Source organism: Rhinolophus sinicus, linkage group LG05, assembly GCF_036562045.2.
Source record: "Rhinolophus sinicus isolate RSC01 linkage group LG05, ASM3656204v1, whole genome shotgun sequence".
Lineage (NCBI taxonomy): Eukaryota > Metazoa > Chordata > Mammalia > Chiroptera > Rhinolophidae > Rhinolophus > Rhinolophus sinicus.
In genome coordinates this window covers 101,110,601-101,136,634 of record NC_133755.1, presented here as the reverse complement: position 1 = coordinate 101,136,634, position 26,034 = coordinate 101,110,601, and the positions used below count along the sequence as shown (strand labels likewise).

The window sequence follows — 26,034 nt, the reverse complement described above, 5'->3', positions numbered from 1 at the left end:
AGGCAATAACAGTGTTACTGTCCTAAAGTCATTGATGCTGTGTTATGGATTCAACACTCTTTAAGAGCATATGTTTAATTATTCAGTGGAGAGTTCGCCTCACTTTATAACTTCAGTCATTATCATGAATTATTTCAGGATGCCATGAAGAGATAAACTCCAATTTTCCACTTGCGTAATAAGTATATTTATAAGAAATGTAGATAGGTGTTTTTCTGGCACCAGTTACAGGAACTTGCTGACCTAATTGTTTGTCTTTTGTTTAGTTTGACCAAGCAGCTGATGCTGAGTTATCCTGGATTACTGAAACCGAAAAGAAATTGATGTCTCTGGGTGACATCAGGCTTGAGCAAGACCAGACCTCTGCTCAGCTGCAGGTTCAAAAGGTGAAGGAGCACATTTCCAGTTGCATCTAAATTATTAGCTAGTCTAGAAAATGTCCTTGCATGATTTACTTTGCAACACCCCACTCGTGTAACTTGGTATTGTCAACTACTTTGCCTAATTGTTTTTACTTCATTCATTCTCTATTTTTAATCTTTATTTTTGTAAATCACAGACATTCACCATGGAGATTTTGAGACACAAGGATATTATCGATGAACTTGTTAAATCTGGACATAAAATCATGGCCACATGCAGTGAAGAGGAAAAGCAACCAATGAAGGTATAAACTTGTCTATGTGACTGGTAGTGACACTCTTGAATAAACGGCCTGTATTGAGCTTTCAGTCCTAGAAAAGCACTTTTCCTTTATCCACAGCTGCCATTTAAACAGCTAAGTCATTAGTTTCAGTGAGGCATTTTTCAAGCATACAGAACAGCAGTGAAAGGAATATTCCTTAAGGGAATCACCCTGGGGACGGTCTTTTTTAATATACAGAAAAGCCATTAAGGTTTGAGTCCTTGAATAACTGGCACACATTAAGCATTCAATTAATGTTAGCTGTATTATTGCCATTATTATCAGTATAAATTGTTATTATATCTGTCAACTGTTGTTTACGATCTCTAGAAACATTTGAGCCTCTTGAGCTGAAACAAAACCCAAAATATGTGATTCCCGCTAATGCTGAAATCCATTCTGTATAAAGTTACAGAAAGCTGTATAGGGAAAAAAATGAACTGAATAATTAAGGAAGTATCCACTTTATGTAGTTTCAATGATACTTTAAATTGATAGAACACCAGCCACAAGGAAAATGTTTAGTTCAATTCATATTCAGACATCTGAACAGCCTAAAGAAATTAATGCTTCTAGTAAGAAAATATCCCATGACAAAAAACAAAATTATACAAATGTTTATGCCTTAGATCACATTTAAAAGAGTATGCATTGCTTTCAAGGTATAACATAGGAAAGTAATGGAATGTACGTTATTTAATGATACTTTGTCTTTTGTTTATACGCTACAGTGGCAATTTACTTGTGTATAATTTAATATTTCCTTTATTATTTTTGTAAAGATTCTGACATGTAGGTACAAATCATGAAATAATTTTGATGTAATTCTGTGGTTTATTAGATTACTCTTGTGCTTTATCTTCTGATATTAGTTTATGATGTAAATGTGTACCATAATCTTAATCACTGTAACCACCCCATGAAATTGAATGGATAGCAGAAGGTTCCACTTTGATTCCAATATATGTAATTAATTTTTTTAACTAGCAGTTCCTCTTAAAATTTCATTAGTGAAAGGTAGTCCTTGTTTGTTTTTTTGTTTTGTTTTGTTTTTTGAGACAGCAGTGTAAATGTTACTAGAATCATGAGACTTGTTTTCTAACCTAGAAGATGTTGTGAGAATAGCTGGAAAATTTTGCTAATTATGTTTAGAGAGCCTAGTGTCTTACTCATAAAACTTAAGGCCTTAACAACAACAACAAAAAAAGAAAGAAAAGGAAAGAAAAAAAATAAAACTTCAGGCCTTGCTCATTTACATATTTATATTTGGGTTTTGTCACCTATTTTTTTTTTTGAGAAATTCTCTGTGTCATTAAATTCCATGATTTTTAATGATTGTGTAGAATTCCTTTGTAGGAATATATCATAATTTGTTAGCCTGATCTCCAATTGTTATGCTTTTAAGATGTTCCACATTTTTGCTATTTTTTACATATGTATCCATAATTTTTTTATAAAGAACGCTTAATGTAAGAACACTTACATTAGCATATGTTGGAATATTAGTCAGCCTTAAAAAGGAACGAAATCCTGCTATGCAACGACATGGATAAACCTAGAAGGCCTTTCTTTAATTTAAAGTGAACTATTTTATACATAGAAACAGTTAAAACCTAAATAGCTTTTATTGACTTATTCACTTACCATACGTTTACTGAGTGTCTGCTCTGCACCAGGCGTATAGTGCTGGACAAAACCATCTTATGCGCATGTGCTGCTTGGCTTGCTTGATCAGTTAAACACATTTTATCATCTTAATTTCTAGAAAAAACTGGACAAGGTATTGAAGAACTATGACACCATCTGCCAGATAAACTCAGAGAGGTATCTACAGCTAGAACGGGCACAGTCCCTGGTTAACCAGTTCTGGGAAACATACGAAGAACTTTGGCCATGGCTGACCGAAACACAAAGAATCATCTCTCAGCTTCCTGCCCCAGCCCTCGAGTATGAGACTCTAAGACAACAGCAGGAAGAACACCGGGTAAGCTCTGTGTCAAAGAGAATGTTATATTTCCCAATAAAGAGAGTCATGATTTTCGTGGTGTTTTTTAATGCAGTGAAGACACCTAACGTGAAGAGGATGTTGTAGTGATTTTCTGTTTTTGTCTGTACAAAGTGCTTACCTCATAGTTGCTTACCCTGTTATCCAGGTTTACAGTGAGAAGACTCAGTAGGTAGATCACACTGTGTATGTCATTAATTATATCACAGCTTTTGTAGAATAGTATGCAGTATAAACCATCTGGGTACAAAAATAAGGTTTCCATTCACAATGTTAGAGAAGTAAGCTTTTGAAGTACTTTTAATTTATGCATATCAAATTGCTTTCAATTTACACGTGTTGACTAAATTTTATACTTTGTATATAGTGATGAGAGCAATTTAGACTGCAAGTGAAGAGCAGAAGTATATGGAAGTGACATCACACAAACAAAGCAATTGAGCCTTGCGAAAATGTACAATATAACAAATGTGTCAAAATAGCAATATCATGAAAACTACCTCTATAAAAGGAAAAATGCTGCAGTATGAAGATAAACTGTTTCCCTTTTTTTACCTTATGCATGGAACTCTTTTTAAATTCTCTGCTGCTATTAGCATGCAGGAGTAAACTAGAAGGAATATTTACCTCTACAAATGTGTCATGTTTTAAATATGTATAAAATGGCATTACGAATCTCCTGTTCCAGCAGTCACTTAAATGTTAACATAACTTAAAATTTTGCAAGGGTTTGAGGAAGGGAGGGTTCAAGACTTTCAGGAAAAATATTGGAGTTCTTGCTATTTATGCACTTGAGAACCTTGTTGCTATCCCAGAACTGTACAAGATGTACTCTGAGATTAGTTGTGTATGTGTGTGTGTGTGTGTGTGTGTACTATTGCATCATTGTTTGAAGTATGTGACATAGTTATTAATATTGTTTGTTTCCTTTTTTAATACATTAGCATTGAAGAATATCTCTAACTGAAGTATTTATTTAGAAGAGAGCTTTAGAGAACAAAATGGAAATTTTATGGAGTTCTATCTAAATCATTCAGTAGGAGAAAGACTTACAAACTGTAGAATTGAATTTTAGTATAAAGATTTATTTGTGGCAGAAATCCTGGTGCCTACCTACTGAATGATTTTTAATATAAAATGTTTCATGGATTTCTTCTACTCTGAAATGAGATTTGAGTAGCTATGTGGCTAGCATAACATCAAATATTATTATTGAACTGAAAATGTCAAAGTTGTTGTATTTTTTGCATATTTTTTAGCTTTCAAAACAAATTTATGATTTTATATATAAAGGGAACTAAAAACTGTGTAGCCAAGTCTTCATGTTGTTCAAACTGAATTGTTCAGAATATGGCAGTTCTTCTGAAGTTTCATGATATCCTCGTCAGCTGTTTTTGGCATATCTTCTAGTTCATTGTAGCCAGGAGTAAAAGAGCCATATTACCAAATGGTAGATATCTTGTAGTCACACCGGGTATCTCCAGCCTGACTGGACTCTTATGCTAGTATGTGGCCAAGAATCATTTTGTTACATATGAGGCAAATGACATCTCCAATGGGACCCTTTTTCCATGTACTCACATACACCCATGGAGGCATCTAGTAGGTGTTCCCTTGTCTGTCATAGAATGGTCTTGCAAAGGCTCATCTCACTACTTCCTAAGCAAGGTGTCTCGTAGTGGTGCTACACAGATGACATCTACTTAACTCTAGGCAACTCGGAAAATCCTAAATCTCTCATTTTACTTGAAGTCTCTTGATAACTCAAAAGTGTGAGCTTGTTGTACAATCATGCCTTATAGAATATTGAAACCAGAATGTGAGTAACAGATTCCTTTTCCTTGAGATTGTATATTAGTCGATATTACCATCACCACCTCCATTCTGTAAAACAGCATGAAGATATGATCAAGTTATATGAAACAAAAATAAGAAAATCTCAGCCTGGAGTCCCCCAGGAGCTAGATTGCAGACAGGACCCTCCCACATTTTATATGTAGCATGTTAGATTAGGTCTCTATCCTTTTTTAAAAATTGAATTTGTATTTATTTAGCTCTTTTCCAAAAAGAGTTTTGAGACCACCTTCAGATAAACTTCAAAAGTGATATATTACACTGGGGATTGTTAATGATATAATGAACCAATTTCCTCAATATTCAAAATAATTTGTATGACTGATTTTAGTGGGCAATTTCAATAAAAATCCAGGCATGTGGCTGACCTGGTGATTCTTCTTGATGAATGATAGAAATTAAAATATTTGCAGGAGAAGATTGTTGGCTTTTTTCCAGATTGTCTTTCCTGAATACAATTTTTCTCAGAGAAGCTTTTATTTAGGAGCTACACGGCAAACAGTTTGGAGAATACCTCCTGGTGAGGACAGGAACTGCTGGTTAGGGAACCAAATGAATAATGTGGTATAAATAGAAGACTTCTCCATGCTGCATGGAGGCCGACCTCAGAGAAACCTGCAGGCAATGACAGATCTTCCCCGAGAGTGGTTTTGGATTTGGCCCATGAAAAACTGCTCAGTGGAGTGCCTGGGTTCCATGGAGTGTAGATTTATCTGGCTCCTTAGAAGGAATGGCACTCCACTTGGGTTTCATACCCACTCGTTAGTATGAATGTCATTGTGTTTCTTGATTAGATGATTTTATGCAAAATGTTCATGTCACATGTTTCTTTAAATACACCTTACAAGTAATGCTCATGTGCAGCTATGTATTTGATAGATTGGTTACCCTTGCAGTCTTAAACATTTAAAATAAATACAAATAGATTCATTCATATGTATAGGTATATATATCATGCATATCATATATATATGCACAGACTAGATTAATACATTCATATTACAATGTAATATATATATATGTACATTTATGTTGGTTTACATATAATTACAAAACCTTGTGGGCATACATCCCCTAATGTAGCTTTATCTTTAGTTTTTTTCTGTCAGCAATGTATCTACCTTTTGAGGTTCCTTCCCTTCCCTCCCTCCCTCCCTCCCTCCCTCCCTCCCTCCCTCCCTTCTCCTTCCTTTGTGTCTTCTTTTCTTCCTTCTTTCCTTCTTTTTTTACCTTCCCTTTCTCCTTTTAAATAATTTCTGTATACATCATGATTGTGCATAAAGGGACACCAAGAGTTATGGCTTGGTCTCTGTAGGTTGGGGACATACAATAAGTTCAGAATCCTTTTAGGTAATATGAGTCTTGGCTAATACTCTTGTCAAAATGTCTTATGGTATGAAATGCATAACGAACTGAGATTCATTATTTCACTCAGCCAACATTTTTGTGTGTATCCCTAAAGGGACTTTGACATGAGCAGACTGTTGTTTAATCTTTGTATCGGGCATTTTTTTTTTTTCTGGCAAAGAGTTGTATGAGCCATGCTGGGTTAAATGCCTTGTGATGGGAGGGTGTTTGTTTGGAGTTTCTTGCCAGCTGGATGCATTGGGGATGTAGACAGCTGTAATATGGGGGTGTGATCCTGAGATACTGAGAAACTGTTTGGTTTGTTATAGCAACTACGAGAGTTGATAGCTGAACACAAGCCTCATATAGATAAGATGAACAAAACTGGGCCGCAGTTACTGGAATTGAGCCCAGAGGAAGGCTTTTCTATCCAAGAGAAGTATGTGGCAGCTGACACTCTTTACAGTCAAATTAAAGAAGATGTCAAAAAGCGAGCTGTGGCACTGGATGAAGCCATTTCTCAATCAACTCAGGTAATCATTTACACCAGCAATATGATTGGGTTCTTCTGAACATCAGAGCGTGGAAAGACATTTTCCTGATTAAATTTCAATGAAAATTATTTCACGACATTATCTCTGAGGATTGATGTCTTCGTCTCTTAGAGGTGATATTTCCTTGAGCCCAGTTCTTGTATTTCTCTGTCTGCTTGTAGACAAAATAAAAAGTAAGGTTCAGTCACTTAAGAAACATAACACTTGTCATCGTTGTCCAAATATTTAAATAAGTGTCCATCCAGAGTAAAATGTCATTGGGAGAAATAAAAGAAAGTGTGATTATCATTACTAATAAAACACTCACTGGAAGGCCATGAGAAAGAATGAGTGATAGGCTGAGTAAGACGGAGAAAATGCAAAGCTGGAAAATGTTTCTTTTTCCTTTTCTGAAGATATCTTTTGAGAAATTGAATTTTAAATTAACTACAGAGTTTCTGTTTGCAACGTTTGGTATTTATTATTAGCTACACTGACATCAGCGTGGTCCGTTTTCTGTAATCCCAATGGTGAGTCCTGTAGTGTTGAAGACAGTGTAGAATTTATGAATGAACACGTTTTTAAAAGTTTGCTTCATTGTCTATGATACCTTTGCAAACAAGAGTTTAAAATTCTTTCATGAATTTGATTGACTATGAATTAAATACAAACTTCCATTACAACGTTGGGGAGGGTTTTGTTTTGCTTACATTTTTACAGATTTCAGTTCAGGAAACTTCTAACTTAAGAAATCCTTTTAATCTAATCAAAACTGCCCATGAATTTCACAGGTATTAATATAACATTTTTTAGGATTGCATAGTAATCAGTGAATGTAAATAAAACAGTTTTGATAGACAAACACCCAGATTATTGAAGTGAACATTTAAAATTAATTAAAGTGAAGATAACACGATGAAACAGTAGATAAGGTGCTGCTGTCACGTGGTCCAGTTCTATGTTAACGTGTACCATTTTGTAACGAATATACTCAATTATTTTCAAGAAACAGTCCAGTCTACATTAAGTAGTGTGGTGCAGAGAGGTGCATAAATCATGATTTTAGGATGTCTTGATACACCAGCTGGATATAACTCTTTGGATGAATCTGTTAACAAAGGGACTAAGATTGAGTTCTTGATTGTGGCATTAAATAGATGTTTGTGTGTTTTTTTAAATTTAAATTTCACATTTGGTGTCACAGATCTTTTCCCCATAAACGATCCCTTTATTTTACTACTAGTTCCACGACAAGATAGACCAGATCCTGGAGAGTCTGGATCGCGTTGTGGAGCGCTTGAGGCAGCCACCCTCTATCTCTGCTGAGGTGGAGAAGATTAAAGAGCAGATCAGTGAAAACAAGAATGTGTCAGTAGACATGGAGAAGCTACAGCCGTTGTATGAAACTCTTAAAAAGAGGGGAGAGGAGATGATTGCTCGATCTGGGGGCACTGATAAAGATATATCTGCCAAAGGTAATAATTTCAAGATAAGGAAACAATTGAATTTTACTTTTAAAACAATTGTAAATGTTCATGCTGCTTACTGACAGTCCAATTGCATATCAGTACGTCAGGTTTTAGAAAAGATATGAAAATTATGACATGTTTGAAAGGCTGTGTACATAAATCCCTTGTTAATGTCTTCCTGTGTTTGTGAAATCAATCGGTTAAATACAAAGTGGGCCATTATACATAAACCGTACGTTCTTCGTGCCTTTTAAAGCAGTTGGTTAAAACATAATGCTAGTAAGACCAAACCTAGGGACTTTTTTAATGACTTCACTACCTTACATAATAGGTACTCTATCCCACAGCCACAGAAATGGCAACCGTCTTAAAGGTATGACCTGGAGCTCAAAAGGAAGAGAATGTGAGTAGGTTAGTGGGAATTCATGCTAATGGTACTCTGGAAACAAGCCCCAAATACACATCCTATATTGTTACATTCCTGGGACTGAACAGACATTTTCACTCTTGACTTGGAAAGCGTAAAGAATATACCTAGGTAGTTATTTCACTTTCCTTATAATTAAGGCCAGCCTTGGTGGACTTGAAACTCTGTGAACTTAGGTGTTGTCTCTTGCTTTTGAGCATCTACTTTTGTCAGGAAGAGCCATTCAGGAGGAACAGGATACCCTGCCATCTTTCATTTGTCTGGAATAGGCTGTTGGGCCCACTGATACCCACTGGTCTGGGGTCAACCAAAATTTGGTCCAATTATTGATACTTGAATCACTGTTTCAGTGTGAACCAAAGCATTCGGCTTTATTGCTTAAACGGGCTAACATACTGCCTTTTTTTATGTTGTTTTGCTCCATAGCTGTTCAGGATAAACTTGACCAAATGGTTTTCATTTGGGAGAACATACACACACTGGTGGAAGAAAGAGAAGCCAAGTTACTGGATGTAATGGAATTAGCAGAAAAGTTCTGGTGTGATCACATGTCACTGGTGGTCACCACTAAAGACACTCAAGACTTCATCCGGGATCTGGAGGACCCTGGAATTGATCCCTCTGTCGTAAAACAACAACAAGAAGCAGCAGAAGTAAGCAGAATATCTCATTTACAGTTAAGAAATACATTGTAGTGCAATATAAACTGGATTCTTTTGGTAAATATTCAGAATTACTCAAAATTTATATTTAGTTCTGAATATGGAATGCATAATGCTACAATAGGAGCTAGAGTATATCCATAAATTTTTCTGTTTCTTCATCCCCATTTCTTCTGCCTTATTTCAGGGCCTCATTCTCTGTCTCTGTCTCTCTCTCTCTGTCTGTCTCTGTCTGTCTCTGTCTGTCTCTCTGTCTCCCTGTCTCCCTGTCTCTCTCTGTCTCTCTGTCTCTCTGTCTCTCTGTCTCTCTGTCTCTCTGTCTCTCTGTCTCTGTCTCTCTCTCTCTCTCTCTCTCTCTCTCTCTCTCTCTCTCTTTCTCTCTCTCTCTCGTTTCTAAAGTAATCCAAAGTGATTTCCTTCCTGGCAGTCTTTCCTTTCCAAGCCCCTACCCTTTCTGCCAGTCGTCTCGTCTCTGTAGATATGCTCTTATTGTGTTGCTGCGTAAAATCCTGCAGAGGTACCCACTGTCTCCTGCATAAAGTCCAAATTCCCTAGAATAGGGTGTCAGTCTTTTTTATATCTTAGCTGAGCCTGTGCCTGTGTTTCCAAAGCCACTTTTCTCTACTGCTGCTTTATCAAGCTCCTTCTCTTCTGGTACACAAAGTGGCTTTCCCCAAACTGCTGGCTCTTTCTAGCATCTGTATCTTGGCACATTTTATTTCTTCACCCTAGAATATACTTCTTGTCATTCTTCTGGCACATCCCACTCCAACTTCAAGATGCAGTTGGGTTATTACCCTCCATGTAAAATATTTTTTGTGTACTCATCAGTTAGTCTGTCCATGTTCCTATAATACTTTCCTCATGCAAAGGACACATAGCATGACTTACTGATTGTATACCTCTGTCTTTCCTAATGGACTCAGAGCCCCTTGTGTAGAATAGTCATATATCTATTTTTCTTTGTATTCCCAGTGCCTAGTTTAGGGCTTATTTTATGCTTGGTAAAGGCTTCTTGAATTAATAAATATATTTAACCAAGAAAATGAAAACAAAGTTAGAATATTGCATTTCTGACACAGTCGTTTTTGTAGTTTACATGTCCTAGGATAAAAATAAATTCAGAGCTAGATTATCCTAAATGTACTAAACAAATGCATTCTTTTGTGTAAGGTCTTTGAACTCATGTTTTACTATGTCTATTTTAAATGTGTTTGCCAAACTCGTTGGTTTGAAAAACAAAATGTGTTTTTATGCTTTTTAGTATAGTTGACATTTAAAAAAAAATTGTTCTGGTACTTATTATGTAGAATTATTTCCTAAATATTATCTTTATAATAAACATTTGACACTTGTTACTCGAACAAAGGATGCTATTTTTTCTTTAAAATATTCTTCTGTTATCTTTTCTTTTTGAAAAAAATTATTGCAGAAATCTAGAAGACAGAAAGAAGAAAATACAAATTGATCATAATTCCACCCCCTAGAAATAACTCCCATGAATGTATATGTACATCTTTTTAGTTTCAGTGTGGTTTTGCTTAAAACTCTAAGGCTGCTGTTTTTTATTCTAGTCCATAAGGGAAGAAATAGACGGACTACAGGAAGAGCTGGATATAGTTATTAGCCTGGGTTCTGAACTCATCGCCGCATGTGGGGAACCTGATAAACCCATTGTCAAGAAGAGTATAGATGAGGTACACCTTCCATGTTTTTTACTTTTATCAGAATGTTTGTTTGTTTGTTTGTTTGTTTTTTTGGAAGATTTCATTAATTAAAGCATATTTGATAGAAGTAGTTGAAAAGGTATGATAATAAAAGAGTTCTAATATTTATATTGTAGTTAAATTCAGCATGGGATTCTCTAAATAAGGCTTGGAAAGACCGGGTGGACAGACTTGAGGAGGCAATGCAGGCTGCCGTGCAGTACCAGGATGGACTGCAGGTAAGAGGATTACACTTTGTCCGTTGGGAGAAGGAATCATGCTAATTGATGTCTGCAGATTTACACGTTGGCATCACCCCAGGGCTGCAAGTGTATATGTAATTTCTTCGCCTACTTCAATTCATGTTTTGCCTTTTAGAAGGTATTTCTGACATCTAAACAAATTTTTATATACACATTCAGTGACATTGACTTTGAAAAGAAATATTTTAATTTTTTAAGTGAAAGTAAATGTTCCCACACAGTATTTTTCGTAAATGGCTCAACACCAGACAGTGAAATGGAACTGACCCTGAGTTCTATTCTAAAGCTGAGTGGAATAAGATGAAAGGAGTAAACACTATCTAAAAATATCACCAAGTTTAACTAAAGTCAGAAGTAAAGAAATTTGATTCAAAGCCAGCATTCCCCATGAACTAAAATAGATTTCTCTTTTATTAGGTCATAATCTGTTGTGTAAAAAGTGTTTTTGGTTTTTTCACATATGTATATAATTCCTTTTAATAGTTGTTTTTCACATGCCTTAAGAGTTCTCACTCAATTCATTAACTATTTTTTAAGTTTCAATATTAAAAATTATCTCATTAGTTGAGGCCAACTCAGGAATATTTCTTTCCCTACCTTTCTTAAGTTTATTCCATTTCCTAATGTTAAGGCTGGCAAGAACTTAATCTTTCATCCCTCCTACCATATGGAAAAAGCCTTTCTAAGTATTTCCATAACACCAAGTGAATATTCTTTTTAAAGCTCGGATGAGAACATCTTTTCCTTTTTCTTATAGCCCTCCATTTCTGTGTTTATAAAAATTAATATCATAAGCCAGGCTTCATTCCAGGTGAAAAGAGTTTTTTGAACTTTGGAAATAGATGAAAATAATTCACTACAAACAAGACCTTTTTATAACTTTCCCCCTCTGCCCCTCCCCTTTTTCTAACAAAGTCATAATTTATTGGTTAGGTATCAGTGACCAGTAACTGATCAAGCTTCAGCCATCAATCTGTGAGGCCAGGTCATGATTGTCGCATACTTTGGTAACTTATTGAGTTGTGCCCTCCTTCATGGCTAGAGATGGCATGGTCGCCACTTGCAGCTGTTTCACCTCAGGAGCCATTAACCAACCATAGGAGGGCACAGGCTGGACCCCTTGACTTACACGGCCTCATAACCTCTGCTGGGAAACAAGGCCCATCATCGGTTAGTAGCATCACCTGTGCAAGTGAAGGGCCACTTGACTAATTGAATATCTGTGGCTGGCTGTAGCTAGAGGTCAGAAGCTCCAGAAATTCCAGAGGGTCAAGGTTGATTATAAAGTAAAATAAATTTTATTTCTCAGGTTGCCGCTTAAGTTCTTAGGGTTTATTAGTGTTAACTTTCAAATACCAGATATTTTCCAAAGATTTTCTCCCCCTACTATATGGTCTGGCAGCTTCATTAAAGTGCAAAATAATTTTGTGTGTTTATTACCTGAAAAAAAAAAATGTGAGTTGAGCCTTTTTAGAATGTTCATATTTCCTAAAATAGAACAAGAAAACAGGAGATTTTGAAGTTTGTGTTGCAACTCAGGATAATGGTCTTAATGTTAATCATTATATGTGCAGAATTTTAATGCTAATCTAAATGATATGTAAGGGTTTAGTGGAGCTAAATATTTTTCTCAAGTGCTGAACAATAAACTACTTGATTATATGAAGAAGCAGATGGGTTTCAATCTTTTTCTCTCAGTATATTTACACAGTCTGCTTTTAGGCAGATGTAAGAGAACATAGAAAACTTTTTCCAAATGGGCTTTATTTTTAATATTCTAAGAGTTTATTCAAGGTAGAATTTCCTTTGCAAACTTGGATGCACAATTGTAGGTTACATCTATTTGATAGTTTGGACAACTGTTTGGGTATATTGCTGCTTTTATTTATTTAAATGAACCATCTTAATTATTTATAAAATAGGCTCATTGTATATCTTCACAGATTTATGATTGTACTTTTCTGTAACACCGAGATGTTGTAGCAATTTCAAATGTACTGTGATAATAACACATGGGCTAATGTGTTTTTCAGGCAATATTCGACTGGGTAGATATTGCAGGTGGTAAATTAGCTTCAATGTCTCCAATCGGAACAGATCTTGAAACTGTAAAGCAACAGATTGAAGAGCTAAAGGTATGGGTAGGGGCTAACTGGTTTATCAAAGACATTGAATTTTTAAGTTCTTGATTCATAGGGTTCTTTACACAGATTTGTTTATTTTACATAACTGAAGTAATAACATTCTGATTATGAAACTCGTTTAATATAATGCCTGCATCTAATAAGCAATATGTAAGTGCTTCTTAAAGGATATAAAATACTAGCAGTTTTCTTCTCATTAAATTAATGTTTGTTATAGAAAAATTAGAAAATATAAAGAAGCAAAAAAGTGGCATTTTAAATGCCACCCAAAATGTATGTATCCAGAGACAACCACTCTTGAGACATGATTTATAGCCTTTCAGATAGTCTCATGTTGAGGGTAGGATGAGGTATGGGGAGCATGTGTGTGTGTATTTTATACATATGTATAATAGATCATACTGTAAGGGTTTTTATAACTTTATTATTCAGTAGTATATTATTGTTGTCAATAAACATACAGCATTATTTTCTCCATTGTCTTCAGAATAATTCATTTAGTCTTCCAGGCTATAGAACAGGGGTGTCCAAACTGCGTCCCGTGGGCCAACTGCGGCCCATGATCCATTGTTAATTGGCCTGCAGCAAATTCCAAAAATATATTTAGTTTACTTAAATAAACCAGGTGAGGCAATACGTACTTCACCTCGAGTGAGTGGCCTGGCTGTTTGTGTGTTTTACCGCATATGACCGTTGGTGAGAAATGTTGAAAAAAGTTTGGACACCCCTGCTATAGAAGCATCCATAGGATAACTGTGTTTCTCAAAATGTTTGTTTTGTAAATGTTTGTTGTCCATCTGCTTTTCTCTGTAATTTTTTCTTTTGTGGTTCTTTATCTCCAGCTGTGAAAATGGCTGGACTGTTTCCTCTTTGAATTCCTCTGTGCTGATCTGATCACTTATCAAAGTGGGGTCAGCTATTTCCTTCCTAATTTTAAGTGTCCATCCAGAGACATCACACCATTTTCAATGAACTCTACTAGATTTTTATATAAAATTATTATCTGGCTTTAGAATTGTAGCATTTTCAGCTCCAAATGTGACACAGAATATTTTGTTAAGAAAAAAACGTGGGATTTTTTTGAGAATTTTACTATTACCATCATTAGATTGCAATTTTATTTTTCTTTAAAACCCTGTCTGTTTATGTAGTAACATGATATACTTTATGTGGTAACACGATACCCTTATAGGTATAGGTGTGAAGGAGAATTTATTTTGGATATTTGCATATATCTCAGTGGTTTTCATATATAGGAAGGTTAGGAACCCTCTCTCTGAAATCAGGTTGTCTCAGATTACATCCCAGTTCATCCACTTACTAGCTAAACGACATTGGGAAAGCTACTAACTGGTCTCACGTTTGTGTCCTTAGCTTAAATTGAGGATAAAATTATATTCTCTATAATTTTGTTGAGACTAACTAGAACATAGCAAGTATTCATTATACCTTATTATTTTTTAATTACCATTTTCAAATGTTTGAAAAGGTTAAGGGACTGCTTTATTACTTACTTATAGTTACTTATGTCATTTATTACATTTAATTATTTACTGTTATTCATTAAAATAAATATTTTATAAAAGCACAGTTTCCTATTACAAGCAACCATTTGCTAACCTTTATTAGTTGATAAAGCCGAGATTCTTAAATACGTGTCAGTAAGCACCAGGAGAGTGAATAATGTTATTCTGAGTCAGCAGTGGGGGAGGCATAGGAATAATTAAATATTAATGAACATAGGACAGCTACACAAAACATAAAATGTTCAGTGGATATGTGATATGTTTTTGAGCAGGACATACTAATTTGAGTTTCCTGGAGATATTATTACTGAGTTTCATATATATCAATATATATTTTATTTTCTTCTTTTCCTACAATTTCAAAACTCATTTATTAAATACAGAAGGCACCAAAAAAAGTACACACATTTTAAGAAAGGAAAAAACTGTTAAAATTGTAATACAATGAATGATGCTCTCATTCATTTGATTAATGCCATCTTTTGAGTGAACGTCATACTACACATTGCTACTGTAATTCAATTCAACTTCAAAAAGTAATATATAGATAACATCTTTTAAAATGTGTACATCTTTTTGGCGCCCCCAGTATATGTAATTAGATTTTGGAGTAAGTTCAGTCTTGCAATTTGTTGAATTTTTTTATTGTAGAGAACAAAAGTAAAATATCAAAATTAAAAATAGAAACATTTTTCCATCAGAAAACATTGAATAAAAAGAAATGATTTCCCTTATATTTTTTATCTCTAATTTCTTCATCATTAAACCATGTATTACATTTTTTTTCTGATTAGTTAATTCATTTATTATTTTCTTTAGATTCCACATGTAAGTGAGATCATATGGTATTTGTCTTTCTCTGTCTGACTTATTTCACTTAGCATAATGCTCTCTAGGTCCATCCATATTGTGCAAATGGTAGGATTTCATTCTTCTTTATGGCTGTGTAAATCTCCATTGTATAAATGTACACAGTTTCTTAATCCAGTTGTCTACCGGTGGGCATTTTGGTTGTTTCCAGGTCTTGGCTATTGTGTATAGTGCTGCAATAAACATAGGAGTGCATACATTTTTTTGAATTAGAGTTTTGGATTTCTCTGGATAGATACCTAGGAGTGGAATTGCTGGGTCATAAGGTAGTTCCATTTTCAGATTTTTGAGTTACCTCCATACTGTTTTCCATAGTGGCTGCACCAATCAGCAATCCCACCAATAGTGCACAAGAGTTCCCTTTTCTCCACATTCTCGCCAGCATTTGTTGTTTGTTTATTTATGGATGATAGCCATTTTGACGGGTGAGGTGGTATCTCATTGTGGTTTTTCTTTGCATTTGTCTAATGATTAGTGAGGTTGAGCATTTTTTCATATGTCTGTTTGCCATCTCTATGTCCTCTTTAGAAAAATGTCTCTTCATGTCCTCTGCCCATTTGGGTTGTTTGTGTTTTTGTATTACATTTTTATTCCTCTTCACCCCTCCCCCCTGATAATAACTGTGAGCTAGAATAGATCTAATCCATAGAATATTTCGTTTGTTTAAAGTTACTGTTGGTAACAAATTTTCCTTGTATATCTCTTAAAAAATAGCTATTTAAGTCAGAGGCTTATCAACAACAGATAGAAATGGAAAGACTGAACCATCAAGCAGAGCTTTTGCTGAAGAAAGTAACAGAAGAAAGTGACAAACACACTGTTCAAGACCCATTGATGGAACTGAAATTGATATGGGATAGTTTGGATGAAAGAATTATCAACAGACAGGTAAATACCAAGACTTTTGTTAAGAATTTATAAAATTTCAATTTTACATATTAATGTAAAATAATTATTACCAAGTACAATTAGGTGATTATATATATAAACTTTTGAAGCCCCTAAATTGTCTTATTTCATTAGAACTCTTTCTGCTTCTCACATGCCACTTTTTAACCATAAAGAGTTTCAGACTTAGAATGTAGAGGTTTATGGTGATTGGGCTTCATTGGATATGCATACAGACGTACGCAACAGGAAACAATTGATTTTTTTGCTCCTGTTTAATAAATGTATGTTGTTCATAGTATCAAATTTGTAAATGGATTTTTTTACTCTCTACTTTTTCTGTAGCATAAGCTGGAAGGTGCTCTGTTAGCACTGGGGCAGTTCCAACATGCTCTGGATGAGCTATTGGCGTGGCTGACACACACAGAGGGCCTACTAAATGAACAGAAACCTATTGGAGGAGACCCGAAGGCTATTGAAATTGAACTTGCCAAACATCATGTACGTAGCTGTCGTTGCATGTTGTTTCTTCTCCATGCTTTTCTAGCGTCATCAGCTTTTTTTGTTTCTTCATGCATTTTTCAAGTTTATAATTTTAACACAAGTTCGTATTTGACATGTGTAACTAAAGGTTAAACTACTTAAAACGTACTTCTTAAAAGATTGTAATTAAAATATTTTTCTCATTGTTAAAGGTAGTTATTAGCGAAAACAGCAAGGATGGGAAATTTCTGGCAAAATTTTGTTAGGACCACATGGCAAACACTGCAGGTTTCAATCCCTAATTATACCTGTCATTGGATTAATATGGTATAGTTTTAAAAGTTGTTGGGAATAGCCTAATAAGTCATAAATTCAAAATGTTGTTCTATTGCAGGTTGTGTGTATGTTTTCCTTCTAGTCATTCTTATTTCCATGGGTCTCTCACTTGATGATTGCTTGGCATGTCTAACTTATTTCTATCTGTCTATACATCTCTCATTATGCTGAGGTTTGTTCTTCTGTCTCTTTGTCTCTCTTTTCAGTGGCTTTTTGTATCTTAGTTCTTTTCTTTATGAATTAGTTTTTTAAAAAATATTATGTTTAAAAGAGTTTTTATGTATCCTGCACTTGATTTAAAGATAAATTGAAAATTTTTATCTTGAGATATATGCAACACAATATTATATTGTTTCCATCTTTGTGACACTTGGTTGATAATTCTTAATAGAAAATTCACTGTGTCATGTCAGTAGGCGTAATGAATGAAAGGTTATGCTCAGGAGAGTTTATCCTGACATTCGACAGTCTTTCATGAAACCTTAACATTCACATTAATTGTGGTATCTTATTTAAGGTTAGGTCCTAAGTCCTAACCTTATATAACTTGTTTTTTATTATAAAAAAGAAAATGTTTGAATTATTTTACATATTTAATAGCATTTTAAAGTGAAAGGTAGGTTTTTAGTACTTTAAGATCATGATATGCTTTTGTTTTTGACTATTCTTGCTTTAGTTCTCCTCTTTTCATACATTTCCCACAGTAATTATTCCCTAATTTAAATTTTCCTTCCTTCTTTGCCTTGTTCTGTCTGTATTTATAGACATTGCCCAACCATATTTGATTAAGCAGTTAGAACTTACTATATACATAATTGATATTTTCCTTATTTAATGTCTATATTATACCTCTGTTAAGAGCAATAATGCCTAGTCAGACTGACTGCATATAAACAGAATATGTTTATTCTTCTGGTGTGAATTTATAGCATCTACATTTCATACATGTAGCAATTGTCCTAATAGTCACATACGTCAGCAACAGGACCTTTGTAGAATACAGTAGAGGTGGGAAAATGAGGGACCCTAATCCAGTTATTTTGGTGGGGAATTAGTTAAGGATCTTTTATTTCTGTTTATCTATCTTTGAGCAGTTAGAAATAGCTCCTTTTCTCCTTTCATTTCTCAAAGGTCAAAAGTTAAGGGACTTAGAACTGCCAACAGGATTGGTGGAGTAAGGGATGAAATGTTTCCATCCCTCCCCTGCCTTTTTCTCCCTCTCATAGGCTGTGGCTTATATAGCGGGATTCGGGCCACTTAGAAAAATCAATTTTACAGAATTATTTTTTATATTTGGGCCATGAGAATATTTCAGTCTTATCTTTTAAAAGTGATTCCTATTGTTAACATGTCAGAGTTCATGCTTATTATAAAGGAGACTCCTTAGTTGATTTTAAAGTCTTTGAAAAATGCTCCCTCATCAAATGCCTCAGACAATGAGTATATATAGAGAAACAGTGATCGTAGATGGGTAGTGCCCTTTACTGAAAATCCTCCCTGGTCTGGATTTCCCTCCAGATGTGATATGTTTTACTGAGGATGGGAAATGATGTTTCTTTTCTGTTGACAATCCTGAGTCAGTGAGTGGAGAGAAGGATTATCATTGACTTTCACTAACATTAGAGGAAGGTTCCTCCTCTTGTTTCCAAAAACATAACTACAGTCTTCTTGAAAGAACACTATTACTAAGCTCTGTTTGTTCTTTAAAGTGTAATTCTTTTCAGTATAAGAAATTGATCTTTTTAGCCTTGCTGTTGCTTCCTGCACTTACCGTTCTTGCCTCATGTTAGTGTGTTTAAGAGTTACTTATCTGTTCTTACATTTCCACTGTGTAATAGAATAGAAAGGCGTTATTTACTGGGTTCTGTAGTAAGCATTTCATATGTGTATTTTTCTAGTAAAACAGCAGCTAAACTTTGGAATGCTGGGCTTGCATGTCCCTGATATACAGTGAAATAAATCACTTTCCCATTAGTGTTAGGTCCTTCCAAGATTCCTGTCAACTTAGCAGTTAGTTCTAGCACCATTCCAATGAGAGAGGATAAAAGAATATTCTATGATAATTTTTCCCTTTGAGAGTGCTAATTATAAAACATGGTATTGTACATCTTAGGAATGTAATAATTTTATATTTGAAAATGAATATATAGAAATAATAGCTTTTAAACTGCTTACTTAAGACATGAGGTTAAGGTCAATTAAAAAGAGATTGAATCAAATGAATACTTTTAGAATACTTAGTAATAGTTACCTTTGATTGTAATGCCTAGATACTTAATGTCATTGATTGCAAAGTTATTTTAATGGGAAGAACTTGCAATGGTCTCACATAATCATTTCAGGGGATATTGGTAGACGCGAAAGAAAGCTGCAAAGTTAAGGAAAAAGAAGTCCATCACTTTAAAACTTCATTAGTGTTAAATTTCTATGTAAATGATGTATTTGTTTCAGAGTATTTCATAACCAGGAAATAAAACAATTGCATTAAAAGTGATGTTAACATGTTACAAATTAGCATCCATAGTGTTCTCTTAATACTTTCAGGTGCTCCAAAATGATGTATTAGCCCATCAGTCCACAGTGGAAGCCGTTAATAAAGCAGGAAATGATCTAATTGAATCAAGTGCAGGAGAAGAAGCAAGCAGCCTTCAACACAAGCTAGAGGTTTTAAATCAACGCTGGCAAAATGTTTTGGAAAAAACAGAACAAAGGAAGCAGCTGCTGGATGGTGCCTTGCGCCAGGTGAATAAGAGAATACATTCTGAAACTAGTCTTCAAGACCAAAATAACATGGAATGCTTTCATTGGTTTACAGACCCCTGTTTAATTTTTGTACCTCAAGGAGAGGAGTAAAAATAAGTGGGATAAAGAAGAGTGCTGATGAGAACAGCTCTCTGGTTCTTAGTGTAATAGTCTTATCTACTAGCGCTCTCCTAAAGAAGAAACAAGTCTAGTGGCACCTGGCCCTCCTTAAGAAGTTATAGAGAGCCTTAGCAGGCTGGATTGTTTAAACCTTGTTTTCTGCTTGAAAGTGACAAGGTCTATGGGCCCGACTTAAAACTCTCTGTCACTCTAGGCCAAAGGGTTCCATGGCGAAATCGAGGATTTGCAGCAGTGGCTGACGGACACGGAGCGCCATCTGTTAGCATCCAAACCTCTGGGAGGTTTACCAGAAACAGCCAGGGAGCAGCTTAATGCCCACATGGTAAGTATGTTATTTCCTACAGCTCTAGCCTCAGATTAAGAAACCGACTGTTTTGTGTGGGCCTTGGTGATAAATAAATCGGGGGAGAAGGTTTTACAGCAGAACTCTGTGTGTGTAAGTGCTGAACACCATTTATTGATTACTTTTTTCAAGTCAGAGCCTATTCTGTGTTTCAAAGGTTAGTGAGTCAGTAGATGACAAGAGGTTTTAGAAGTCTAGATATTCTTTAGAAGCATTCCTTCCCCCATAAAATGATAAACTTGTATGGATAGTAATAAACATTGTGTAAATTATAAACTGTTGCGCCTTGAGTGAAAAGAAACACCCCTGAAGTAATCAGAATTGACTTAAAAATTATTGCTGTAACCATGGTATCCCCAGCTTGTTTCATGGAAGGCTGGAAAATATGTTTTTCTTCTGTTAAAACAAACTTGCTTGTTTTTTTAATGGTGATACGGCTGTATCTTCCACTTCACACCTATATCAGACCTGGCCAACGGGAGGCTTGTTTCGTTGTCCAATCTGGAACATTGTTTCTGTGGGCTGTTCCCACCCAGATTTTGTGGCACTGTCAATTCTTAAGGATAAGAAGGAAAAAATAATGAAACTTGAGACTCTGGCTTTTTTCCATAGAAATACAGACTGACAAACTAAATTTAGACTGCCTTTGATTTATTTACATTTCCTATTCATTTCCCATTATAATTCATCTCTAAAACTTCTAAGAGAAAAAAGTCTGTTTCAGATTTTGAAAACTCTAATTTTTGCACTTGTGAATTTTCATCAATCTTTTTTTAATATTCAAGTGCTGATAATTAGTATCTTACAAATAAAAGTAGAAGTACTTAGGGATTTGACAAAAGATATGGGCCATTGCACATTAAAGTCTGTATTTTTTTAGCAGATGTCTAATTTTGTTGTAAGAGCTTATTAAAACTGTACTGTTTCGAAATAATTTTTAATTTGCTGATTTGGAGAGGAAGTAACCATCTTTAGGTGTTGTGAAGAAACACTACAGCAGTAACATCTTATTCACTTCACAGTTGCCATGAGCAGTTAAAATCAATCTTATTAATCCAGTATGGAATTTTCTAGAAACCTTTTATGTATGTTCATTGGTTTAGAAAATTATTGTTTGCAGTTTTGTTGTTGTGGTGGTGGTGGTTTGTGTGTGCACCACAACAGACCTATTTGTTCACTGAAAAAGTAATTGACTAAATCATAACTTGGGGGTGCTTGTCTTCCTTTTCCATAAAACCTAACTGACTTCCAGATACTTTTTTTTTTTTCCTGGAAGTACCTGTGTAGCTATTACAGTGTCCATTCAGTATAAGTTTAATGAATTGTTGAACAAACACACTTGGAATTAATCTCTAATTACAAATATTTTAAAATGTTAATTTAAAAGAATATAAGTAAAAAATTGGAAAGCAGAAAGCTTATCTTTAGAATATTTTACTTTTAGGAAAATGTTAGGTATCAGTTTATTTGTTTTGGGTGGGGTATTTAGAATGAATTTATTGTATAACCTGATATAATTTACCAGATTATAGGAATTCCACAATTTAAAGAATTCTAAAGAGCTGTTGACATTTGTAATACACTTTTAGTCACATTCTTTTGGTTTGGTTGTGTTAGAAATCAAGGAAACCAGAAAACTTCACGGTTTCCTGAGATTTAGCTGTATTTAAAAGTTTTGTTTTAGGATTAAAAGCTTTTAGTAGGTAATATTATAAATACATTTAGAAAGGTTTTTTTTTTAAGGCTTAACAAGTTTGAGGCAATAAAAATGTTCTATAATTAGTAGTGATGGTCGCACATCCTTATGAATAGACTAATAAAACACTGGATTCTATACTTGAAAATAAGTGAATTTTATGAATTCTGTTTTAATTTTAAAAATTATAAAGTTGAAAATGTTAGACATAGGATGTATAATTTTTCAGTGAGCTATATAATTTGACCCACATTATAATTGAATTAATGGACTAAAACTGGTCTTAATTTTTTACATGAATGTAATTGTTGTTTCATTGATTTTACATTCTGAATTTGTTTAAGCAGTATATTTTTTTTATATTCTCTATATTCTCTGCATTCTAGTTGAACGCTTTGAAAATGTTATAAGTGAAAATAATATTTGCATAGTACCACAAGATTGGCTTGTGTGATTCGAAAGTCTGAATATTCATATTAAATGTCTCACTATACTGAGTCTCACTATACTTTTTATCCACTGGGTATCTTCGGAGCCCAGAATTAAATTATACCAAAAAATATTACAGTCATCATGTCATAATCCAAGGAGAGACTTGGAGAACTGAACCCACTTCACAGAAGAGGAAATTAAGGCTCAGGGACGTTAACTTACTAGCCAAAAGTCACAAAGCTAATTGGTTACTGTACAGTGAAGTCTTTCTTGATGTCATTTAAAATATTGTTTCACAAACCTTACCACACCGGAATGGCTGGTTAATGATAGCAGCATTTCTGAGATTTGTAGGTAGACTGGGTATGGCTGTAGGTCTAGGTGTTGTTTCGATATAGTGAAAAGTTTGAATGTGTCGGTTATTCCATGTGCTGCATAGGGATGAGCATATGATAAGGGGCAGGGCTTGATGACCTGGGATAAGAGCTCTTGGATTTTATTCTCTTAAAAATGATATAACTTGGGGGGGATACTATCTCAATTTAGGAAATCTGTGCTGCCTTCAATGTTAAAGAAGAAACATATAGGAATCTGATGCAGAAAGGCCAACAGATGCTTGCAAGATGCCCCAAATCTGCAGAGACAAATATTGACCAAGATATAAATAACTTGAAAGAAAAATGGGAATCAGTGGAAACCAAACTCAGTGAAAGGAAAGTATGTGCCTTGATTAATATAATAGAATAAGTGTTTCAGTTGTTTTATTTCATGGGTTTTACCTTATCTCTGAGTAGCATGATCAGTGGAATTTGTCATGATCCATGTTGAAATTTTCTTAGTGTACATTAGGAGGTTTGTGGGGTCAGTTGAAAGTAGTATTCTGACTTTACATAGAAAAGCAGAATTAAAGGTATCTATTCAAACATAGATAAAGGGATATCATAGATCTGTGTTACTAGGTATATTTTGAAATTTGTGAACCACTCAAATTCTGGATGGTTAAATAATTCTATTCTAATCATACTTATTAAGCAAAAGGCTGTATGTAAGGGGAGGGAGAGTGAGAGATCAAGAGAATGAGATAATTGTGTATATGTAACAAGCACTTACATAACAAAAATCCGTGAGAAGCTCACTGACAGAACATAAATATATTTCATAGTATTTGGATCCCCAAAATTAATTGTATGAATGTCAAGTTTTCCTTTTACAGATTCTGTTTAGTAATTGTGTTCTGGGATTCACTGCCCCCAACCCACAATTTTAGGTATATTAAAATGTTTTTAGCTGCAGTGAGATGCTTCTTACTTATACTTCAAGGGATTTGGTTTGCCAGTATTTTAGTGAAGGCCCATTACGTTCATAAACTGTTTAGATAATATAGATTACACGTAAATAAGTATCGATGGGAAAGAAATCTGCTAGAGAGTGGTTAAACTGGGGGAAAAACACCCCTTGAAAATCATCAAATACTAAATAATCTGTCCTTGCAGACTAAACTGGAAGAGGCCCTCAACTTGGCAATGGAGTTCCACAATTCTCTCCAAGACTTCATCAACTGGCTTACCCAGGCTGAACAGACCCTAAATGTAGCCTCTCGGCCAAGTCTCATCTTGGACACAGTCTTGTTTCAAATCGATGAACACAAGGTATGCTATTACTCAAATGGATAGCTTTCTGATTTTAGACCCTTTTAGACAACAGACTGTTTTAATGTCAAAAGCATGAATTTGGTAGTTTGACAACTTTTTTTTGTCCTTTGAAACAGTTTCAGCTTATGACACCAGAAGCATTTTCAAGATAGGTCAGTTTTTCGTTTGTTTCTAATTATCCCCCCCTTTTTTTTGGGGAAAGGTCTTTGCCAATGAAGTGAATTCTCACCGTGAGCAGATAATAGAGCTGGATAAAACTGGAACACACCTCAAATATTTTAGTCAGAAACAAGATGTCGTCCTCATTAAGAATCTACTTATCAGTGTACAAAGTCGATGGGAAAAAGTGGTTCAACGGTTAGTAGAAAGAGGAAGATCTTTGGATGATGCAAGGAAGAGGGCCAAGCAGGTAAACCGTTATAAAAATTCTCTGAACTTGGCAATAAATCAGTTCTAGCTGTTGCAATACATCGTATGTTATTAAAGTACTTTTATCGCAGGCTGTATTAGGTGTAACAATCATGGCATGAAGCCATGATTTGGTGTTTGTTTCCTAACGGGGCTGTGGCCTAAGTTTGCATCATGACATCACTTTTTGACCTGGCAGCAACTTCAGGCCCTGGAGACTCATTTGGAAAAGGCTGATTATAGCTTGACTTCATAGATAGACTATTAACATTAAAGCCCAAACAGAGACTCAAAACGTTTGTTATTGGGTTTGTGTGTTTTTTTCTTTGTCCTTTTAACCTCCAGTCTCATACTCAGAGTGAGACATCATACGTTGTTATATTGCTACTTTTTGTTTAGTTCTGAAGCCAAACTTTCTTCACACACTATGAAAGCCGAGAGCCAAACATGCAGCCCTCTAGACAGCTCTCTGAAAGGGCGTATTCTATGTCTGAGTTCACCTCTGAATCTGTACACTTGTTGGCAAACCTCCGTTTCATTTCTAATATCCTGATACAGCTCCATCTGACTTTAAATTGTTTGAATCTCTTGGGGCAGCTTTTTCTTACATCTTCCTTCACCTGTTATTAATATTCTATTCTAGACTAAACACAGAGAAGTAAAATTATGTCTCCTCCAAGGAACAGAGAGATGCACCCACCTTGTTTGATATATATCTTTGATTTTTACTAGTAACTAGAAAGTGTAATATTGAGGCTGAATTGTATAATAACTTTTTGCCCCATTCAGTTGCATTTGTTCATCATTGGTGTTGGACTCCATTATTTTGGGGAGCTAGGCTCAGTTGGGTGATGCAGAAGGTGTCATGGGAGTCAAGTGTTTCAGAGTTTAAAGCTGTCAGGGTAAGTTTTTAAAGGCTTTAGAAATGACAAATTGCATTGTTATAGGATTACATACCATATATCCCTTTTTGAGTTGGAGGTATGAGATGTTCAATGGTATGAGATGTTCAATCAGTTTTATTTTCACAATTTGTTTAACTAGCTGTATACGGTCTCCTACTGTTTTCAGTGCAAAAGTATAACATTTCTTCTGTACCAGTATGTGTTGTACCGGTAGTTTTGGAAGTAGGACCAGCCTTACTTAGAACCTATGTGTTTATATCATTAAACTTACCATCCAACTGATGTAGCCTGTGCTACTTATTTGTAGTAAGGTTATTTGTAGCAAGATTTCCTAGCACCATGACTAGTTGTACCTTTAATTTATTTCTTATTCTTCTAATATTTCAGTTTTTGGCTCAGATCTTGATTGATCATGGTTCTCTGACTTTGACAGTCTCTGTGCCTAGTTTGGCCTCCATGTTTTCATGTTTAAATTGATTCAAGTTGTGGGAGGGATGTGTAGGGAAAGCAGGTTTGT

General features: G+C 34.9%; 1 protein-coding gene across 29 annotated transcripts in view; it reads left to right on the top strand.

Annotated features, from left to right (window-relative positions):
* DST (dystonin) overlaps positions 1–26,034 on the top strand; it is a 428,022-nt gene that overhangs the window by 371,419 nt on the left and 30,569 nt on the right. For all 29 annotated transcript variants that reach the window (XM_019734644.2, XM_019734631.2, XM_074333118.1 and 26 more), the window contains 16 exons: positions 267–386; positions 560–667; positions 2,451–2,669; positions 6,221–6,424; positions 7,668–7,899; positions 8,747–8,973; positions 10,557–10,679; positions 10,826–10,927; positions 12,985–13,086; positions 16,206–16,379; positions 16,725–16,880; positions 19,743–19,940; positions 20,275–20,403; positions 23,099–23,269; positions 24,046–24,201; positions 24,407–24,613. In XM_019734644.2, coding sequence (XP_019590203.2) covers positions 267–386; positions 560–667; positions 2,451–2,669; positions 6,221–6,424; positions 7,668–7,899; positions 8,747–8,973; positions 10,557–10,679; positions 10,826–10,927; positions 12,985–13,086; positions 16,206–16,379; positions 16,725–16,880; positions 19,743–19,940; positions 20,275–20,403; positions 23,099–23,269; positions 24,046–24,201; positions 24,407–24,613 — 2,628 coding nt within the window. The remainder of the gene's footprint in view (positions 1–266; positions 387–559; positions 668–2,450; positions 2,670–6,220; positions 6,425–7,667; positions 7,900–8,746; positions 8,974–10,556; positions 10,680–10,825; positions 10,928–12,984; positions 13,087–16,205; positions 16,380–16,724; positions 16,881–19,742; positions 19,941–20,274; positions 20,404–23,098; positions 23,270–24,045; positions 24,202–24,406; positions 24,614–26,034) is intronic.